Below are 21313 nucleotides of genomic sequence, written 5' to 3'. Positions count from 1 at the left end.
TTTCACCACCAAGGAACAGGAGTATATTCTCTATACTTCCTAAATCCCAAAAAGGATGGATCCCTCAGACCCATACTAGACCTCAGACCTCTAAACCAATACATACTCTCAGAGCATATCCATATGATCACTCTACAAGTCCTCCCGTTACTACAGCAAGGCGACTTCCTTGATACATTAGACCTCAAAGATGCATATTTTCACATACCTATACATCCAGCTCACAGGAAATATCTCAGGTTCACAATAGAAGGTAAACATTACCAATTCAAAGTGCTCCCCTCGGGGTAACTGTGAGAAGTTGGCCTGATATGTAGTGCTCACTATTCTAGTGATCACTGTGTATCATTCCAAACGACCCTTATTGATGATTGGTTGTAAGTCAACCTTATTAGACCAGCTATCCTAGTAGCGTGGACAAGAGCAGTCTTTAGGCTAAACTCTAGAGGGCGTGTTAAGCCAGCTGTTTTACCATCACATATACCCCTTGAACACCAAGTGAAAGGACACCACACAAGTTGTTATAAAAATATAGGATATTTATTAATAACAAGTCTACCCAGAACTCTTTGAGTCAGGGAGCTAAGCACAATACAAAACTCTTACGAAAATACTTTAAGTTGCGCAATTTACACAAATGCCCGAGGGGCACGAAAAACCATATACTACAAAAGTGGAATGCAAAATACTAGTAGGTAAGTAACTGGATCCAGAGGCTTCAGGATCGCTAGGACTACACTACAGAACCCTGAGGTTAGGAGCAGGAGGCCTAGGGAGATCGGGTGCAGAGTGTGCTCTCTCACGCGGGATGCGGGAAGAAGTCTATGGATGCTAGATTTCGTAAAGTTAGTGTTATCGGACGAATCCGACTAGTTAGGCTGAAAACGAAAAAGGATCTGGACACTTCGATAGTGAACCTACGTTGGAGCACCGAAATGCTCGAGTTACCTAGCCCAGGGGCTGCGGCTGCATAGGGTTGAAAAGACGTCGGGGATCCTCGTTACAGTCTATGGAGCCTGAAAGAAGAAGTTGCTGGCAGGCGACCAGTGATGAAGTTCGATGGGATCCAAGCCTGGATCGGAGTTGAAGATGACCTGAAAGCAGAGTGGACTCATTTCTTGATCACTAGCCAGTGATCAGATGGGCACCAGGATGGCACCGGATGAAGTCACCTCGACCAGGTGAGTGGGCGACGCTGGGCTCTGCAGTCTCTCGGACCAGGAGGCGTTGTCAGCGACCAGGATGGAGGTGCGAGCTGTCCCACGAAGGTGTCTGCTGTCGGCGCTGCTGAAACCAGGATTGGAGCAACAAGCCTTGGCAAAGGCAAGCCCACGCGGTAGACTCAGGATGGCGTCTGGAGTGGACCAGGAGGGTCCAGGGTACTCCTCTGTTGGAGGGGAGCAAGGGCCAGTCTGGAGCAACCAGACCAGCGATGAAGTGTCGTGGTTCGTCGTCAGGAGGGCCACAAGCCAGCAGGCAAGTAGCCGGACAACGCGGTGAGCAGCAAAGAGCAGAAGGGCCCCACGCAGATCTCGTGGATGCTGGGGGGCTGGACTTCGGTGCTGGAGCTGCTCAGGGTTAGGGCTTCTCAAACTCCAAAGCACTCACTCGAGGATCTCTCGTGGGTCGTGCTGGTGAAGCGTCGTGCAGGTCTTGAAGATGGCCGGTCCCACGGGTCTCGTCACACCCACGAATCTCAGCTGGGCTGGATGATGTAGGTAGAGGTCAGAGATGGCGGGAAGACCGGTTCTCGTCGAGCTGGGCAGTCTTGATCCGGAGGATGGACGTGCAGCAAACCGCAAGTGCTTCGATGGTGCCTGCTGGTGCAGGGTGGCTACTCCTTAGCCACAAGGGAGAGTCTTCAGAAGAAGTCAATAGTTATTTCGTGGAAAGTAGTCAAGATTCAGAATTATCTAATTTGGGATGGGGCCCGCTCCTACCTTTATCCTAAGAAAAGGGGCTGGCACACGACTAGGTCCTGCCCTATGGGTGGGACCAGGAGGGGGGTGGTTACACCCCTCTCCTTTGTCCAGTCTCCCCCCAGCTCAGGGGCTGGGGTGCCCCTGGAACTGGTTTGAGCCGGCATATGCACAGTGAGCACCGGGGTGCCACTTGCAGTCACCTTCCTTTCAGCCCTGCCTACCTGGGATACACAAAATCCTGTCTGGGATGGTGCTAGCACCGCCCCTGACAGGAAACCCTTTGTCCAGGCCTCCGTTGCTGGAAGGACTCCCAGCAGCAGGAGGGCAGACTTGTGTCTCGGTGGCAGCATCCATTTTGTGGAGCTGAGGCTATGTCTGACTTTAACCGGGGTTCGCAGTTACATACATGTCGTGTCCCTCTAGAAGGGTGGAATGCTACCCCCGTCGCCAGAATTGGCGAGGGGGTAGTATTCCAAATCGTATGACACCTTACTCGACATGTTTTGATAATGCTATGCCAAAGTTAGCATTTAACCGCGAGGATTATAATGCACTTAAGAGTATATGGTATAGCGTTATCATGGAACAGCTATTAGGACTTGGTTCCGCAAGCTGCAAACGGGCTCAGCTCATGCCAGAGCACCATCTCACATAATTCCAAGCACTCTGCCTTCAGGATTGACAAGGCCTGCCATAGGAGTGACTGATAGGAATATATGTGTCCATTTTAGGGTTAGATATAGGTATACTATATCTAAAGCAAAGGGTGATTACACCACCTTGCCCCAGCTGTCGTGCAGCCAGTTATGTCTGTTTGGATGGCCAGCCAGGGCTGGCATAATACATGCTTCAGCCCCTGGTAGGCTCTGGGTACACCTATGCCCTGGATACCTAAGGTATACTGTACAGGGACTAATAAGGTGGCTCAGTACCAATTGGTAAAATGCACCTAAGGTACATGGTTGTAATTTAGAGAGAGAACAGCTAGGCTGTGGGTCTGATTAGCAGGCCCACAGCCAGGGAAAGTCGTAAATCAGTGAAGCAAAAAGCAAAAATCTGGGGTGGCCATGGGATTGCAGACCCCACTCTCCTACACAACCCCCCCCCAAACTTAGGGACATTAAACTAACCTTGACCAGGTGAGTCTTCTTGCTCTAAGTGGAAGTACCTGGAGAGACCATCTGCATTACCATGGTCAGTCCCTGGGCGGTGCTCCACTGTAAAGTCCATCCCCTGTAGGGAAATGGACCACCTAAGAAGTTTGGGATTTTCACCCTTCATTTGATTTAGCCATAAGAGGGGCTTATGGTCGGTCTGAATCTTGAAGTGAGTACCAAACAAGTAGGGCCTCAACTTCTTCAGGGCCCAAACCACAGCAAAGGCCTCCCTCTCAATAGCTGACCAACGTTTCTCTCTAGGGGTCAGCCTTCTGCTTATAAAAGCAATGGGCTGGTCATGACCATCAATATTCAGCTGAGATAGAACAGCTCCCACACCCAACTCAGAAGCATCTGTTTGGACAATGAAGATTTTGGAGTAGTCTGGACTCTTGAGAATAGGTGCAGTGCACATGGCCTGCTTTAGGTCATCGAATGCCTTTTGACAGCTAACTGTCCACTGAACTTTCTTTGGCATTTTCTTACTTGTCAGGTCATTCAGTGGAGTCACAATGGACCCATAATTTCTGACAAACTTCCTATAGTAACCAGACAGGCCCAAGAAAGCTCTGACCTGTGTCTGGGTGGTTGGAGGAGCCCAATCCTTTATGGCCTGTATCTTGCTCTCCACAGGTTTAACTTGGCCTCCACCTACAAAGTGGCCCAAGTATACAACTTGACTCTGCCCTATCTGGCACTTAGTAGCCTTGATAGTGAGGCCTGCCTTTTGCAGGGCCTCTAAAACTTTCCTCAGGTGGATCAGGTGATCCTTCCAGGTGGAGCTAAAGACAGCAATATCATCTAGATATGCTGCACAAAAGTCATCCAACCCAGTGAGGACTTGGTTCACCAACCTTTGAAAAGTGGCAGGTGCATTTTTCAAACCAAAGGGCATCACCACAAATTGGTAATGACCTCCTGGGGTAGAAAATGCTGTCTTGGCCTTGGCATCCTCAGCTAACCTGATTTGCCAATAACCAGCTGTCAGGTCAAATGTACTTAAGAAAGTTGCAGAAGCCAACTTGTCTATCAGTTCATCTGCCCTGGGTATTGGATGGGCATCTGTCTTAGTGACAGCATTGAGACCCCTGTAGTCTACGCAAAACCTCATCTCTCTCTTACCATCTTGGGTGTGAGGTTTAGGCACTAGAACTACAGGACTAGCCCAAGGGCTCTCTGAGGGTTCAATGACTCCCAATTCCAACATCTTTTGTACTTCAGTTTTTATGCAGTCCCTGACGTGGTCAGGTTGCCTGTAGATTTTACTCTTTATAGGCAGACTGTCTCCAGTGTCCACCTCATGTGTGCACCAGTTTGTCTGACTGGGGGTCAGAGAAAACATTTGTCTGAAAGATTGAAGGACTTGCCTACAATCCTTTTGCTGATGCTCAGAGAGGCTGTCAGAAAAGACTACACCATCTACTGACCCATCATCAGGGTTCTGAGTGAGCAGGTCTGGGAGAGGGTCACTCTCTTCCTCCTGTCCCTCATCTGTGGCCATGAGCAAGCCCATGTCCTCCCTGTCAACAAATGCTTTGAGCCTATTCACATGAAGTACTCTGTGAGGGCTCCTGGGAGTTCCCATGTCCACCAATTAGGTGACTTCTCCCTTTTGTTCAATGATGATGTGGGGTCCAGACCATTTGTCTTGGAGTGCTGCTGGGGCCACTGGCTCCAACACCCACACCTTCTGCCCTGCATGGTATACAGTTAGGACAGCCTTTTGGTCATGCCAAGCTTTTTGAAGTTCCTGGCTGGCCTCAAGGTGTTTAGATGCCTTCTCCATGTACTCTGCCATCCTGGAGCGGAGACCAAGTACATAGTCCACTATGTCAAGTTTAGGCTTTCTGAGAGGTAACTCCCATCCTTCCTTCACAAGACATAGGGGTCCTCTTACAGGATGTCCAAACAAAAGCTCAAAAGGGCTGTAGCCAACCCCCTTCTGTGGGACCTCTCTGCAAGCAAACAGAAGGCAGGGTAAAAGGATGTCCCATCTTCGCCTAAGCTTTTCAGGTAACCCTTTTATCATCCCTTTGAGGGTCTTGTTGAATCTCTCAACAAGCCCATTGCATTGTGGGTGATAGGGTGTGGTGAATTTGTAATTGACACCACATTCCTTCCACATAGCAGTCACGTATCCTGACATGAAGTTTGCACCTCTGTCAGAGATAACCTCCTTAGGGAACCCCACTCTGGAGAAAACCCCAACCAGGGCCCTTGCCACAACAGGAGCTGTAGTGGTTCTAAGGGGAATAGCTTCTGGATACCTGGTGGCATGATCCACTACCACCAGTATAAATCTGTGCCCAGATGCTGTTGGGGGGGTCCATTGGTCCAACAATGTCAATCCCCACCCTTTCAAAGGGCACCCCCACCACAGGTAGTGGTATAAGGGGGGCCTTTGTTGTGCCACCTGATTTGCCACTGGCTTGGCAGGTGATACATGAACGACAAAAGTTCTTGGTGTCCTCAGACATATGGGGCCAGTGAAAGTGTGGGGCAAGCCTGTCCCAAGTCTTGTTCTGGCCTAAGTGACCTGCAAGGGGAATTTCATGGGCCAAGATGAGAAGGAAACCTCTCAGAGACAAGGGGATGACCAGCCTCCTGGTAGCACCAGGCTTGGGGTCTCTTGCCTCAGAGTAAAGGAGTCCATCATCCCAGTACACTTTATGGGCACCTGTGGCATTCCCTGCAGCCTCAGCAGCAGCCTGCTGTCTGAGGGGTTCAAGAGAGGAACAGTCTAACTGTGCCTGCCTCAAGTCTGCCCTGGTAGGGCCCCCTGTCCCAAGAAACTCAACCTGTTCAGGCTCAAGCTCTTCTAGGACAGTTCCTTCTGAGGTCTTGGGGTCAGTCTCCTGATAGAGCTGATCCTGTTCCTGAGGCAGGGGGGAAGGGTCAACCTTACCCCTACTGCTCTTTCTCTTAGTTAGTGTCTGGTCCATTGTTCCAGGATCCAGCACTAGTTCAGCTGGGCATTTCTTGGCATGTGACCTAGTCACAGCAAGGACATGTGCTGACAAACCTAACATTTCCACATGAGTCCTATACTCCACATCTGACCATAAGGAGGATTCCAAATCATTGCCCAAAAGACAGTCCACAGGGAGGTCTGAACTAACAACAACCCTTTTGAGGCCATTTACCCCTCCCCAGGAGAAGTTAACAAGTGCCATACTATGGGAGGTAGTGGCATTGCTAGCATTGGTCACCAGGTAGTCTGCTCCCAGTATTACCTGGTCAGGGTCCACAAAGTTAGGTGTCACCATGGTGACACTGGCACAAGTGTCCCTGTAGGCCTGAGCCATTTTTCCATTAATCAAAGGCGTCTGCCTGTACTTGCCCAGAGTACTGGGACTTGTTGTAGGGGTCATATCCATGTCCCCAGTACAAACAAGAACAGCCTGAGTAGGTGTTCTGACTAAGTCAGAGCCCGCCTCAGTTCCCAGGGTTAACCCCACTATAGCCTTAGGAGGATTACTACCACTACTAACTGTACTAGGGGGTGCAGGTGCCTTAGGGGCAGTAGTGGTAGGAGTTGGGCCTTTCTTGGTGCACTCACTAAACCAGTGAGTATTACTTTTACAGTACTGGCACCATGGTTTCTTCTGACCATTGTTCTTCTTCTTTTGGGAATTCTGGGTCCCACCCTCTTTGGATTATTGGGGCCCTGTTGAAGACTTCTGGTCATTTTGCTTATTCTCATTACCATTGGGATCTGCTTTCTTTTGGCCACCACCCTGGTTCTGGTTCTGCTGCTTGACCCTTGTCCTGACCCATCTGTCTGCCTTCTTTCCCAATTCTTGGGGAGAGGTCAGATCTGAGTCAATAAGGTGCTGATGCAACAACTGATTTTGACAATTACTTAAGATTTGCTCTCTCATAATTAGATTATACAATCCTGTAAAATCAGTAACTTTACTTCCCAGTAACCAGCCTTCAAAAGCCTTAGTGGCACAATCTACGAAATCAGCCCAATCCTGAGACTGAGTTTTCTGGGTGTCTCTGAACAGCAACCTGTACTGCTCAGTTGTTAGGCCAAACCCATCAATCAGTGTATTCTTCAGGACTTGGTAATTGTTAGCATCCTCAGCTCTAGTAGTGAGGAGCTTATCTCTACCTTTTCCTTCAAAGGAGAGCCACAATATAGCTGCCCACTGGTTTGGGGGGGATGCACTGGACAGTGCAGGCCCTCTCCAAAGCAGTCTTCCACTTGTGGATGTCATCCCCTTGTTTAAAGGGGGGCACTATTTTACTCAGGTGTCTAGTGTCAAAACTCCTGTCTTTATCCTTGGAAGGGATATTGCTGCCACCAGTGGGGACTGCCCCACTCAACTGTTGCTCTCTAGCAAAGGCAAGCTTCTCTTTGGCAAGGGCAAGTTCTTCCCTCTGGATCCTCAGATTAGCTTGTTTCATCCTTGCTTCATGCTCTCTTCTCTGAGGGGAAGTCATTCCCCTCTGGGGAGAAATCCTTCTCCTCTGAGAAGAGGCATTAGAGTGCCCAGATCTATTGTAGTTCCTAGAATGAGACCTATCTCTTCTAACTCCAAGGTTAGGCCTGATCAGGGTCAGTACTGGGGGTCCCCCAGATCCTTTCCCATGCAGGTCTAAGTTGGCCCTAGTAAGTCTGCTGACTAGCTCAGGAACTTTGTTTGCCTCATCCCCAGAGACTTCCTCTTCTTCCTCCTCCTCTTCTACATCAACTGTTTCAGTGAGGTCAGGATCACCAGGGGCACCTTCTAAGGGGGGCATGCTCTCATCTGTATGAGCAGCCTTTCTAGCATCATAAGTCTCTAAGAGACCTAGCAGGAAAGGAGTGGTAGGGTTAGAACCCTGTTTTAGTTTCCTGGAGGTACACAATTGTCTCATCTCCTGGAAGCTAAGGGCTGCATATCTGGAAGTGACCTGTGGAGGGTCAACAACCACAAGGGGAGTCTCTGAAGACTCTCCATGGGTAGACATGCTTCTAGTGTGGTGTAAGTGATGCACCTACCTACACTATGGGTTTACCTACTGGTCCCTTGCTAAGAGTTGTAGTCAGGGTGTGCTAGGCCCTGTTACACTACAACAGCTGGTTCAGTAGAACTCGGAGTATTCTAAGTTAAGTTATATGTACCTGGGTACTTATGTGATCTTTCAAATGATATTCTTAGGATACGTGCGAGGTAAAACAACAGCAAGCTCAAATCCCAACCGCTGCACACCAATGTGAGAAGTTGGCCTGATATGTAGTGCTCACTATTCTAGTGATCACTGTGTATCATTCCAAACGACCCTTATTGATGATTGGTTGTAAGTCAACCTTATTAGATCCGCTATCCTAGTACTGTGGACAAGAGCAGTCTTTAGGCTAAACTCTAGAGGGCGTGTTAAGCCAGCTGTTTTACCATCACATATACCCCTTGAACACCAAGTGAAAGGACACCACACAAGTTGTTATAAAAATATAGGATATTTATTAATAACAAGTCTACCCTGAACTCTTTATGAGTCAGGGAGCTAAGCACAATACAAAACTCTTACGAAAATACTTTAAGTTGCGCAATTTACACAAATGCCCGAGGGGCACGAAAAACCATATACTACAAAAGTGGAATGCGAAATACTAGCAGGTAAGTAACTGGATCCAGAGGCTTCAGGATCGCTAGGACTACACTACAGAACCCTAAGGTTAGGAGCGGGAGGCCTAGGGAGATCGGGTGCAGAGTGTGCACTCTCACGCGGGATGCGGGAAGAAGTCTATGGATGCTAGATTTCGTAAAGTTAGTGTTATCGGACGAATCCGACTAGTTAGGCTGAAAACGAAAAAGGATCTGGACACTTAGATAGTAAACCTACGTTGGAGCACTGAAATGCTCGAGTTACCTAGCCCAGGTGCTGCGGCTGCATAGGGTTCAAAAGACGTCGGGGATCCTCGTTACAGTCTATGGAGCCTGAAAGAAGAAGTTGCTGGGAGGCGACCAGTGATGAAGTTCGATGGGATCCAAGCCTGGATCGGAGTTGAAGATGACCTGAAAGCAGAGGGGACTCAGTTCTTGATCACTAGCCAGTGATCAGATGGGCACCAGGATGGCACCGGATGAAGTCACCTCGACCAGGTGAGTGGGCGACGCTGGGCTCTGCAGTCTCTCGGACCAGGAGGCGTTGTCGGCGACCAGGATGGAGGTGCGAGCTGTCCCACGAAGGTGTCTGCTGTCGGCGCTGCTGAAACCAGGATTGGAGCAACAAGCCTTGGCAAAGGCAAGCCCACGCGGTAGACTCAAGATGGCGTCTGGAGTGGACCAGGAGGGTCCAGGGTACTCCTCTGTTGGAGGGGAGCAAGGGCCAGTCTGGAGCAACCAGACCAGCGATGGAAGTGTCGTGGTTCGTCGTCAGGAGTGCCACAAGCCAGCAGGCAAGTAGCCGGACAACGCGGTGAGTAGCAAAGAGCAGAAGGGCCCCACGCAGATCTCGTGGATGCTGGGGGGCTGGACTTCGGTGCTGGAGCTGCTCAGGGTTAGGGCTTCTCAAACCCCAAAGCACTCACTCGAGGATCTCTCGTGGGTCGTGCTGGTAAAGCGTCGTGCAGGTCTTGAAGATGGCCGGTCCCACGGGTCTCGTCACACCCACGAATCTCAGCTGGGCTGGATGATGTAGGTAGAGGTCAGAGATGGCGGGAAGACCGGTTCTCGTCGAGCTGGGCAGTCTTGATCCGGAGGATGGACGTGCAGCAAACCGCAAGTGCTTTGATGGTGCCTGCTGGTGCAGGGTGGCTACTCCTTAGCCACAAGGGAGAGTCTTCAGAAGAAGTCAAGAGTTCTTTCGTGGAAAGTAGTCAAGATTCAGAATTATCTAATTTGGGAAGGGGGCCTGATCCTACCTTTATCCTAAGAAAAGGGGCTGGCACACGACTAGGTCCTGCCCTATGGGTGGGACCAGGAGGGGGGTGGTTACACCCCTCTCCTTTGTCCAGTCTCTCCCCAGGTGCCCCTGGAACTGGTTTGAGCCGGCATATGCACAGTGAGCACCGGGGTGCCACTTGCAGTCACCTTCCTTTCAGCCCTGCCTACCTGGGATACACAAAATTCTGTCTGGGATGGTGCTAGCTTCGCCCCTGACAGGAAACCCTTTGTCCAGGCCTCCGTTGCTGGAAGGACTCCCAGCAGCAGGAGGGCAGACTTGTGTCTCGGTGGCAGCATCCATTTTGTGGAGCTGAGGCTATGTCTGACTTTAACCGGGGTTCGCAGTTACATACATGTCGTGTCCCTCTAGAAGGGTGGAATGCTACCCCCGTCGCCAGAATTGGCGAGGGGGTAGTATTCCAAATCGTATGACACCTTACTCGACATGTTTTGATAATGCTATGCCTAAGTTAGCATTTAACCGCGAGGATTATAATGCACTTAAGAGTATATGGTATAGCGTTATCATGGAACAGCTATTAGGACTTGGTTCCGCAAGCTGCAAACGGGCTCAGCTCATGCCAGAGCACCATCTCACATAATTCCAAGCACTCTGCCTTCAGGATTGACAAGACCTGCCATAGGAGTGACTGATAGGAATATATGTGTCCATTTTAGGGTTAGATATAGGTATACTATATCTAAAGCAAAGGGTGATTACACCACCTTGCCCCAGCTGTCGTGCAGCCAGTTGTGTCTGTTTGGATGGCCAGCCAGGGGTGGCATAATACATGCTTCAGCCCCTGGTAGGCCCTGGGTACACCTATGCCCTGGATACCTAAGGTATACTGTACAGGGACTGATAAGGTGGCTCAGTACCAATTGGTAAAATGCACCTAAGGTACATGGTTGTAATTTAGAGAGATAACAGCTAGGCTGTGGGTCTGATTAGCAGGCCCACAGCCAGGGAAAGTCGTAAATCAGTGAAGCAAAAAGCAAAAATCTGGTGTGGCCATGGGATTGCAGACCCCACTCTCCTACAGTAACTACAGCACCCAGGGTGTTCACAAAATGCCTAGCAGTAGTAGCAGCACACCTCAGAAGGCAACACATCTCCACGTGTTTCCATACCTAGACGATTGTCTCATAAAGTCCAAGTCATAGTGTGCAAGCCACACGTCTCAGACAATCCAGCTGTTGCACAGTCTGGGTTTTTCCATAAATTACCTAAAGTCACACCTACAGCCCTCCCACAAACAACAATATCTGGGAGCTACAATAAATACCTCAGTGGCAAAGGCATATCCAAACCCAGCCAGGATAGCCAGCATACAAACTCTCATTCAAAAGTTTCAGCCACAGCACTCTCTGCCAGCTCGAGTGTTCATGCTGCTCATAGGCACGATGGCCTCCTGCATAGTTATTGTCTCTCATGCCTGACTTCAAATGTGTCCATTGCAGGAATGCCTAGCACGGCTGTGGAACCAGGCTCAAGGACAACTAAAAGACCTAGTGTTGGTAGACAGTCGCACTTACAACTCTCTGCAGTGGTCGAATCCATAAAACCTTTCCAAGGGGCGACTGTTCCAAGAGGCAGTTTCACAAGTAGTATTGACAGCGGACGCATCACTGACAGGTTGGGGAGCCCACCTACTTCAATACACAGTCCAAGGGCTCTGGATAATCAAACACAAGACACTGCATATCAACTACTTAGAGTTGCTAGCAGTATTTCTAGCACTGAAAGCATTCCAGAAATACTTGTACATCAAGGCTGTGTTAATCCGGATGGACAACATGACAGCCATGTACTACATCCAGAAACAAGGAGGGACACACTCTCCACAGCTGTCTCACCTAGCACAGAGCATATGAAAATGGGCAATTCCCAAAAACATTTTTCTCCTCGCGAACACCTGCCAGGGAAAGACAATCAAATAGCAGATCTGTTAAGCAGACACAGCCAACAGCTACACGAATGGGAGATTCACCCTCACGTTCTCCAACCATTCTTCCAAGAATGGGGGCATCCAGAGATAGATGTTTGCCACAAAAGAAAACTCAAAATGCCAGTACTTTGCCGCCAGGTTCCCACACCCATTGTCACAAGGCAATGCGATATGGATGAACTCGTCAAGCAGGTTTGCGTACGCTTTTCCACCAACCCCACTGATTCCGCTGGTGGCACGCAACCTACACCAACAGTCACTCACAATGATCCTGGTTGCTCCCACATGGGCAAGACAGCCATGGTACACAACGCTCCTTGAACTTTCAGTAGTTCCCCATCAAAGACTGCGCCTCTCGCCACATCTTTTAACTCAGAACCATGGAGAAATCAGGCACCCAGATCCCAATCAGATGAACCTAGCGATCTGGCTCCTGAAGTCTTAGAGTTCGGATACCTTAACTTGCCTCCTGATTGCATGAACGTTATCAAGGAGGCAAGGCGCCCAACTACTAGAGCATGCTATGCAGCTAAATGGAAAAGATTTGTAATTTATTGCAATAATAACCAAATCAATCCATTAGATGCTTCCATCCAAAACATTATATGTTACCTGTTACATCTTCAAAGATGCAATCTAGTATACACTTCCATAAGGCTACATCTTGCTGCTATAGCAGCATATCTCCAAAACAGACAACACATGTCCCTGTTCAGAGTACCACCAATCAAAGCTTTTATGGAAGGACTTAAAAGGATAATCCCTCCAAAGCATCCACCTTCACCAGTCTGGAACTTAAACATAGTACTTACCAGACTTATGGGACCTCCCTTCAAACAACTACATTCATGTGAATTACAATTCTTAACATGGAAGGTGGCATTCTTGCATTGCTATATTGGTTTTTACGAGGTATCTATTGTGTTTCTCATGATACCCGCTATACAACTAAGGATTATTTACTGCTAACTATTCTGATTCTAAGCATGTGAATCTATGAAAGATACCCCAATACTGGATAAGAAAATAAGTTACTTACCTGTAACTTCAGTTATCCAGTATTAGTATCTTTCATGGATTCACATGCGACCCACCCTCCTCCCCGGAGAGGCTTACCTTATTGCTAGTACATACTTACTGTCACTTGTGCTACGAAAATCTGAGGGTTTGCCTCTCTATGGAGTGTTCTAATAGGTTGTGGAGCCTGATTAGATGTGTTCAAATGTGGTTCTTTTTACAAAAGGACTAAGATAGGCTAATGTAGTGACTTTGCAGTCCATAGTAGCCTATTATATAATATTTTTATGACTATTATGTATATATTTTATTATACCGTGAGACTGCGCCTCGTCGGCAGGGATGATTCCAAGCATGTGATTCTATGAAATACTGAATAACTGAAGTTACAGGTAAGTAACTTGTTTTCTTTCCTTCCTTATGTCATGAAAGCTGTGGGGTGTATTTTTCCACTCTGTTGAAAGCAACAAGGTATATTTCCTGCCCTCTGAAAGAATTACATTTTTTTCCCCTGCTCTCTTCAAGTTGTATCGTACATTTTCTTCTGCGTCCTTTCGAGGCAGAGACTATTGTATGTCTCCTTTCTCTGAAAATTGTGAGTCCAGCAGTTCCCTGGAAGGCAGTGTTTTGTGTTATATTTTTATTTTCCTTTTGGGTGCCTCTTGTATACTGGTGGCAAAATGTCTGTTTTCTGTCCCCAGAAGCTAGTGGGTGCTTTTCCCCTGCTTTTTGTAAGAAATAATGTGATTTTTTTTTTGTCTGTTATTTGGACTTGATGTAATGTAATTTCCCTGTTCTCTGCCATTGCTGCCTTAGGTGCTTCACTGTAGCTTCTATTTCTATGTAGCAAATGTAGTTTTTCTGTGACTTCAGAAGCCAGTTGAATGGCATGTGTAAAGTAGGGAGATTGTCTCCTTTTTGTTGGACCTCTTTCTGTGTTCTTCACAAGCTGCTGCTGAATTTTCCATCCTGGGTATGCTGCTGGGATTTATGTTCCCTGCCAGCTTAATTTTTAGGTTCTATGGGGCAGTATGCAACTCAAACTTCACCCTGTAACCGTTAGACTTTAACATTACAAAGTACAAACAGGGCTGGACCTCATTTATTTGTATTTTCTTCTCTTCCGAACCTCTTGTCCTTTGATCATCCAATTAGAATCCTGGTATGAGGTCGTAACTGCAAGGGATAATCTGTGGGATCCAGTTTGGTGTGTGTCGATTTAGTCTGCGCCTGAGCCCAGCATGCAAAGTTACACTAGCAGAACTGCCTGTGCCCTGGAAAGTGCAATCCACTCACGCTGAGAAAAGGTTAACCGCCATGCTCTTGTTTTCCAGGTAAACCGGGTATCGCCCACCGGGATTTAAAATCCAAGAACGTCTTGGTAAAGAAGAACGGCATGTGTGCCATCGCCGACCTGGGCCTTGCTGTACGGCACGACTCTGTAACAGACACCATCGACATAGCGCCTAATCAGAGAGTGGGAACTAAACGGTACATACATTTTTTTACATGTTGTGGCATTCTGTTGTATCACCCATTTACAGCTTCTCGATCTGGCTTCCATTCCACTAGTCTGGGAGGTAGCCTGCCTCTGAATTTATTGTTCTACCCCCTCCACCAGTAGCCTGGTCTAGACTGCGTATTCCTTTGAGGCTGTGTTCCACTTGTTTAAGCAGCACTAAGCCATCAACAGTCCCGGGGCTGCAGGCACCACACACGTTGGTTTCTGACATATTGAACAATCTGTATAAGACTCAGTGTAAAAAAAATCAAAGGTAGTTTGTAGACTACCAGTGTGCTCAGGAGAGTAACTGGAGCTGGAGTAGCTGGGAGCCATAGGATCTGATTTCCCTACTTGAGAAAGACCTGAGAGGGTGAGAGCAGAAGCTAAGGCTGGTGCTTGCTAAGTGTCAAGAAGTGAGATTGAGGGCAAAACTATGGAGAGCTGTTACAGCAAAGTGTTTATGTCCCCTACTGGCTGTACTTGGTATTATGCTAGTAAGTAAAAAAAATAAAAAATAAAGAGGCTGCAGTGCCTAATGTGAGTGAGAAACCACCACCATTGAGGTAGACTTTGGTGTTGCAGGTATTCCACCTCCTAGAAATGTTAATTTGTTATTTTCAAGATTAATGACGGTCGATTAATGTCAGTCCTATTTTTTGTTATTGGATTTTAAGTTTTTCCAAGAGTTCCAGGATTATTGTTTAGATATTTTTTTATTTTATTAAGTTTCAGTTTTAGTTCACAAGGGAAGACAGTGTATCCCTTCCTTTTGCCATTATATTTTACTGTAAACCAGTTTTTCTTTTTAATTAAATGTTCCTTTCAATATAATTTGTTTTTTTCTAAAGTGTGAAGTCTTCCCCGCTTTCGTATGCCTTATTTTGCATTAAACTATTCCCTACTTGTAGTTTTTTTCTCAACAGTCCATAACTGTAAATAATAACCCCTATTGCACACATGTAGGTTTCTGTTGTATTGCTATCCAGTGTAAACGTTTACTGGGTGGATTACCTTCACACTTTTGTATTCAGTGGTAAATTAATTGAGGAAAACATGTCACTATTTGAAGAACCAGTTGAAAATCAGTACAGATATTCTTCAGTGTCCTACCCTGACCGAAGTAAAGTGGTTTTCTACAGTCTCTAGTTTTTTCCAACCAAGAAAACAAAGGATGAAACTTCATTAGTTTAACCATGATCTAGCTCAGATGGCTGGACCCGGCATTGTATTTATTGGATTTAATAGCTTATCAAGAGTGTCATTCACCCTGCCCATTAGAATTTTTTAGGCTTATGAGATAGATGAATGCAAGCCCATTAGAGAGAGGTAGACTGCAGCAATTGCCGTTTTAGAATCTGATTGAAATTTTTATTTTCAGGTTCAAAGAGATCCAACATGAAAAAAAATGTAAGTTTCCTTAACCATATCTAAAATAGAGAACTACTTTTGAGTTGGGAAGGATATCCTGCCCATCTCTCTCTGTAGTTGATGAAAAAGGCTCTTTCAAGGAGCTGCCAGAAGTTACTCCAAATTCTGAATGAGGCACACAACATAATCTTAGGAAGAAACAAATAAAATTAGGTAATGGACACTAAAACGAAAAAACTGACTGGATTGTGTAGAGCAGTGTTCTTCAATGAGTAGCTCGTGAGCTAGCGGTAGACCTCCAGCTACCTGTAAGTTGCTCTCCTGTGTGCAGCTTCGCCTACTAAATTAGAAGATTTTGGTTGGTTGAATTATTGTACCTATACCAACATTGAAAAATATGTATTCAAGACAAAAGTGTGTATATTTACTGAAATCATAAGCTGATGATTAGAGAAAATTATATTTACAGCCGATAATTTGGTGATAAATCATGCAGCATTGGGGAGACTTCTTCTTGGTTTTTTTACACTTTTTTTACAGGCAGCCGTGCCTAATGCTCTGCTGTGGTCTGGTAAACTTGCATATGGTGGCCACTAATGGATAGGACACAAACTTTAGTTGTGTAATCTCTGTAAACTTGCTCAAAGACCTGCATATCGAAAGGGTGGTGTGATGATTAGGGTGGTAAGAAGCAGCTGTTGTTTTTTTATACCAGAAGTAATGGAAATTCTTGTCCGATTATTTAAAGAAGAGCTGGTCTTGTGGAGCTTGTACAGTTCTATATGACACTCTCTAAAGGAAATGTTATAGTGGTTGAAGTGATGGTGTCCGATAACCAACCAGTGCAAGACTCGCCACTTATTTCGAAAGTTGAAGGAGTAACTACAGATCCAAAAACGTGAAACTCGATCTTTCAACCATGGCAGTTTTTTTTTTCCGGTTGGTGTTCCGGACAGGGGAAGACCCCTGAGATGAATGTTGATTCTTTATGTAGTGTTGTGGTCCTAGTAATTTCGCTAATGCTGACATTGTGGCTTTCTCCTTTGTGTCCTTCAGATACATGGCTCCCGAAGTCCTGGACGAGACGATTAACATGAAACACTTTGATTCCTTTAAATGTGCCGACATCTATGCCCTTGGACTGGTTTACTGGGAGATTGCTCGCCGTTGCAACGCAGGAGGTAAATATAGGATGACTGAGCACACCTACATTCATTTGATATATGTTTTTATTTTTATTAACATTTTTGCAGCAAAATCACATCACATCTCATTACACTTAATTGATAGTCAGTAGTAGTGCTGTCCAGTGGTAGGACGTACATCCTGTACTCAGACGGGGTATCTGTCGTCACAGTCTACATATCTTCCTTGTACAGTGATGCCAGGGGAGCACACCTACATTCATAACCCCTTTTGACATCTTCCTACTCTTTTTATCCTTCATGCTGTTCCTTTTTGTAAATTCTACCAAGTAGCCCAAGTATAGAAAAGCTTACACAACTTGCTGCCTGCTTTCCAATGCGTCTCCACAATAAATTGTGCTCTTTCTGTTTTATTCCCGCTCATTTTCTACCCTACCCAAGGGGTCCACGAAGAATACCAGCTCCCATACTACGACTTGGTACCCTCTGACCCATCCATCGAAGAGATGAGGAAAGTGGTATGTGACCAGAGGCTGCGACCCAACATCCCTAACTGGTGGCAGAGTTATGAGGTATGATAACGCACAGCAGTTTTGGTTTAAATTCCATTCGATTAACTTCTTTTTGAACCTAAAAGACAATGGGCTGGAGTGTAACATTTGGGGATCAGTAGATTGACAGCAGTCCCATATCTGGACTGAAAGTGACTGGAATGCGAGCAGGAACTGCAGAACTCTTGGCCTTTCTAGAGGCTCATGCTAAGTGCTCAGTAAAATAGTATTTTTTCCAGACCTTATGAAGATCATCATTGCTCAACACGACATTCAGACCACTGGATTTTCTTTAAAGCCATGTAAGTTACAAGAAGGCTTTCTTAGAAGTGTTTTATGGCTTTTTCAAATGTAATCAATAGTTCTTGCCTGTATTTTGAGGTTTTCGGTTGAATTGGTCATCAGTTTGTACACATACCTTTTTAAAGAGGTCTTCGTGAACCAAACCTTTTCAATTTTGAGCCACATTGGCCCGAGCCATCATAGTTTTTCCAGTGACACGCCGTGTACCGCGATCCTGCTACCGGCAAAACTCGAGCCGCGATTGAGAGGGCCTTGTGTAGAAACGCGGGATCTCTCCATTCCTAGACCCGCTGCTGAAAGGCTCTCCCTTGCCTAAAATATCGTTCTCTTGACTGGACTAACGGTCTCCTAACAGCAAGCAGCCTTGTATGTAAGGCAACTGTTATTAATTTCCAAGACAAACATGATTTATATACTTGTCCTGAAGATGATGCCATGTATTTAAGGTTTCGGCATCGAAACGTCGTCAACACACTAGTAGCATATGTTACTAAAATGCTTATAAAATGCCTTGTACAATGGTACCCTATATGCAATCAAGTCTGTTCACTGACTACAAGTACACAGACCGCCTTGTTCTCTCTTGCCTGAATTCTGTTATTTTGTCTTGTTCGTTGAGGGTCACGGGCCGTGCCCACTTGACATTACTTTAAGAATCATTGTTAATTGTTTGCATCTTTCAAATAAATTCCTGTCCGGCTGGACAAAGGACATACTAACTAAAGACAACTAACTAACTGTTTTTGGTAAAAAAAAAATACAATAAATATTGTGGCATGTTAAGCTCTAGATACGCATGCTCTGCATACTCCTGCCAACTAGTGTTGTGCTCTGACATGTGCAAATTGTTTTTCTTCGAAGAAGTCTTTCGAGTCACGAGGTATAGTGACTCCTATGACTAGTAATGTACATTTGTGGCTTGGCAGTTCGGGCTTGTAAATGTAAATGTATTGCGATTTATATAGCGCACGTATCACCCGAAGGCATCAAGGCGCTTGCCTTGGGAACCCGTCCTGGTATTCCCCTGTGAGATAACCCCAGCAGGGTATCCGAGGCGGGGAATTGAACCCTGGTCCAGGACCGATCTCAGCTTCCGATTCTGCCGCCTCTAACCCCTGAGCCACACTTCTCCATTGTACCCATGAGGCACAGGGTCAAGACTGATTTGCATATGGCTGGGTCTGAACTCGGGTGGCGAAGTGAGCTAAAGAATAATGATGGATGAAACCCAGATCTGTGACTAGGGGTGGGTGTCTGAAAGGTTTCATCGCTCCGTCCATCATCTCCTTGTGTTTGCTTTAGTAATGTGCATGGGCATCAGCTCCGTTGTTAGCTTATTTTCTTTCCGCCATTGGTTTCGGATGTGTTATCGAACAAGCTCCGAATCGATGCCTTGCAGTGTTTGTTGTCAGACTTACACATGTATCCTCTACGGTTGTGAAAATACTTTCTTCCTGTTGTGAAAATACTTTCTTCGTACAGGTTTCTTCTATTGAGTTTCGATGGTCGTGCTTCCCTCGGTACCTCTCGTGGGGCTTTTTACCTAGTCTTCGCTTCTTAACGTTGACGATGACCAGACGGTGATGGAAAGGACTCCCTTCCAATACTGCCCTCAGTGTCATCCTTGGACCAACCACACCAGGTCTGCAACCTTTGTCTGTCTCCTGAACGTAATCTACCAGCCTCCTTTGCCATCTGTTGAAAGAAGACACTCCGGTATCAACATGATCGGAGACTTGCACACCGGAAAATGCAGCTCCAAGACGGAGATGACACCCCCAATATATTTGTGACCAGGATATCGAGGAACTATCAGAGGCTGGTCTGTCCGCATTGAACCCTCTACAGTTCAGCCCTGAACCCAGCTCTCAGTCGAAGACTGAGAAACAGCCTCATCAGAAAGGGGCAGCATCTATCAAGGACTCCTGCTTTGAGTGAGTACAGGCTACCAATCTCAGAGTGCACGCTAACACTGTGCATAGGCGGGACAGGTGCCACGCTAACAAGCCCCATAACAGGTCTCTGGCCCACCACTGCCTACGAGCCATGGTTGGCACCGGCAGAAGGCCTTGGTGCAGATACCGCTCCCTCCTCAGTGCTGAAAACAACTCTCAAAGCCTGACCGTCTGGGGCGCCGGCAGCTCCGTCGGCACAGAATTTGACACTAAAACCATCCTAGGCTCAGAAACCCACCTCTCCGCTTAAAAGCTTGCAGAGCCCTTCAGCATGTCATTTGGCTATAAAACCACCTTTGGTGGTGGGCTCAAACAATTTAGAGCATTCCATAATTCAGCGCCTCCAAGAACAGCTCGATGCACATCAAGAGTCTTCATTCACTCACAGACTGAAAAGATCTCAACCAAAGGCAGTAGACCATTCCAAGAAGAAGAAACTGACCTTTGAGGAGCAGCTTGCTCTGGAACCTACACATCCCAAGCACAGCAAAGGTTGGGACATAGGAGCTAGCCTACTGCCAGCCAGTCTTCCTGTCCTCACCCACCTCCTCTTTCTTCACTTGCACCTACTCCACCATATATGTATCACGTCATCCTCCTTCTCCAGCGGAGTCACCACATTCCTCTGATTGGTTGAAGGTAGCCCCTTGTACCTCTTAGACCACCCTACAGGCCCTTTTTGACTCCGGGTCTAGGGATGATCTATAATGTGGATCCCTTGGGGGAACAAGGATACTGACCTATATCTGTCCAAATCCTCCCCACGAGGCAACACCGTTTCTTACCACGAAGTGATACATAGGGGTTCCACCTTTTACGTGGTTGAAAACTTCACAGTCGAAAGGCTGCCCATCACATAGCGCACCCTGCAGTTTCTGACCATGCTGAAAGGCATGCTTAAAACCGCACCAGACACCTTTAAGGAGCTCGTTAAAGCCAGAATTGTTACGCAAGGGTAGAGACGAAATTTAAGCCCACCATCACATCTGCAGACATATTCCGCTGGACTCCCTGGTGCTCCACACAGTGCGCTAACATGAAAGGGACTGGTGACTCACCACCCTCGATAAAGAGAGCAAGAAGATCGATACAGAAGGCAGGAGAGTCACTGCACAACCCACCGTGCATTGGAGGATTGCAAATTCAATATGAATGCTTTTCTGATATGATTGAGCCCACTGGGATGAGATGGAAGAACTTCTTCAGCACCTCGCAGACCAATACCGACAGTGGGAACACGAGCGAGTCTGAGGGGACAAAATCATATCTTACACCTTGACATGGCTGATACTGCGGCCAGGGGAATTGGTTCCAAAGCCCTCATTTGGTTGACTTTGTATCCCTGGCTTCGAGCTGGAGTCCACAGCATCTGTTAAACCTGCTGTTTGATGGCGAACATTTCTTTGGACGTAGGTAGATCAGATACTCAAGAACATTAAGACTAGACAAAGACATGGCCAGTCCTATGGTTGCTTTCCAAACACCTTCCCCTGCCCCTAGGCTCGTTTTGCAGGCCTCAGTACAGAGGATGGGCTAAGGTAACCTCTCCTGACCCGTCCACCAC

At 46.9% G+C, this 21313-nt stretch overlaps 1 protein-coding gene across 2 annotated transcripts in view; it reads left to right on the top strand.

Annotated features, from left to right (window-relative positions):
* The window catches only part of ACVR1B (activin A receptor type 1B), a 147558-nt gene that overhangs the window by 98454 nt on the left and 27791 nt on the right, over positions 1 to 21313 (top strand). For both annotated transcript variants that reach the window (XM_078686045.1, XM_078686040.1), the window contains exons 6-8: positions 14258 to 14414; positions 16852 to 16976; positions 17382 to 17512. In XM_078686045.1, coding sequence (XP_078542171.1) covers positions 14258 to 14414; positions 16852 to 16976; positions 17382 to 17512 — 413 coding nt within the window. The remainder of the gene's footprint in view (positions 1 to 14257; positions 14415 to 16851; positions 16977 to 17381; positions 17513 to 21313) is intronic.

The sequence above is a fragment of the Lissotriton helveticus genome, chromosome 1_1, assembly GCF_964261635.1.
Source record: "Lissotriton helveticus chromosome 1_1, aLisHel1.1, whole genome shotgun sequence".
NCBI classification, from domain to species: domain Eukaryota; kingdom Metazoa; phylum Chordata; class Amphibia; order Caudata; family Salamandridae; genus Lissotriton; species Lissotriton helveticus.
The sequence above is the reverse complement of the archived record's forward strand: the minus strand, read 5'-3'. Positions and strand labels throughout refer to the sequence as shown.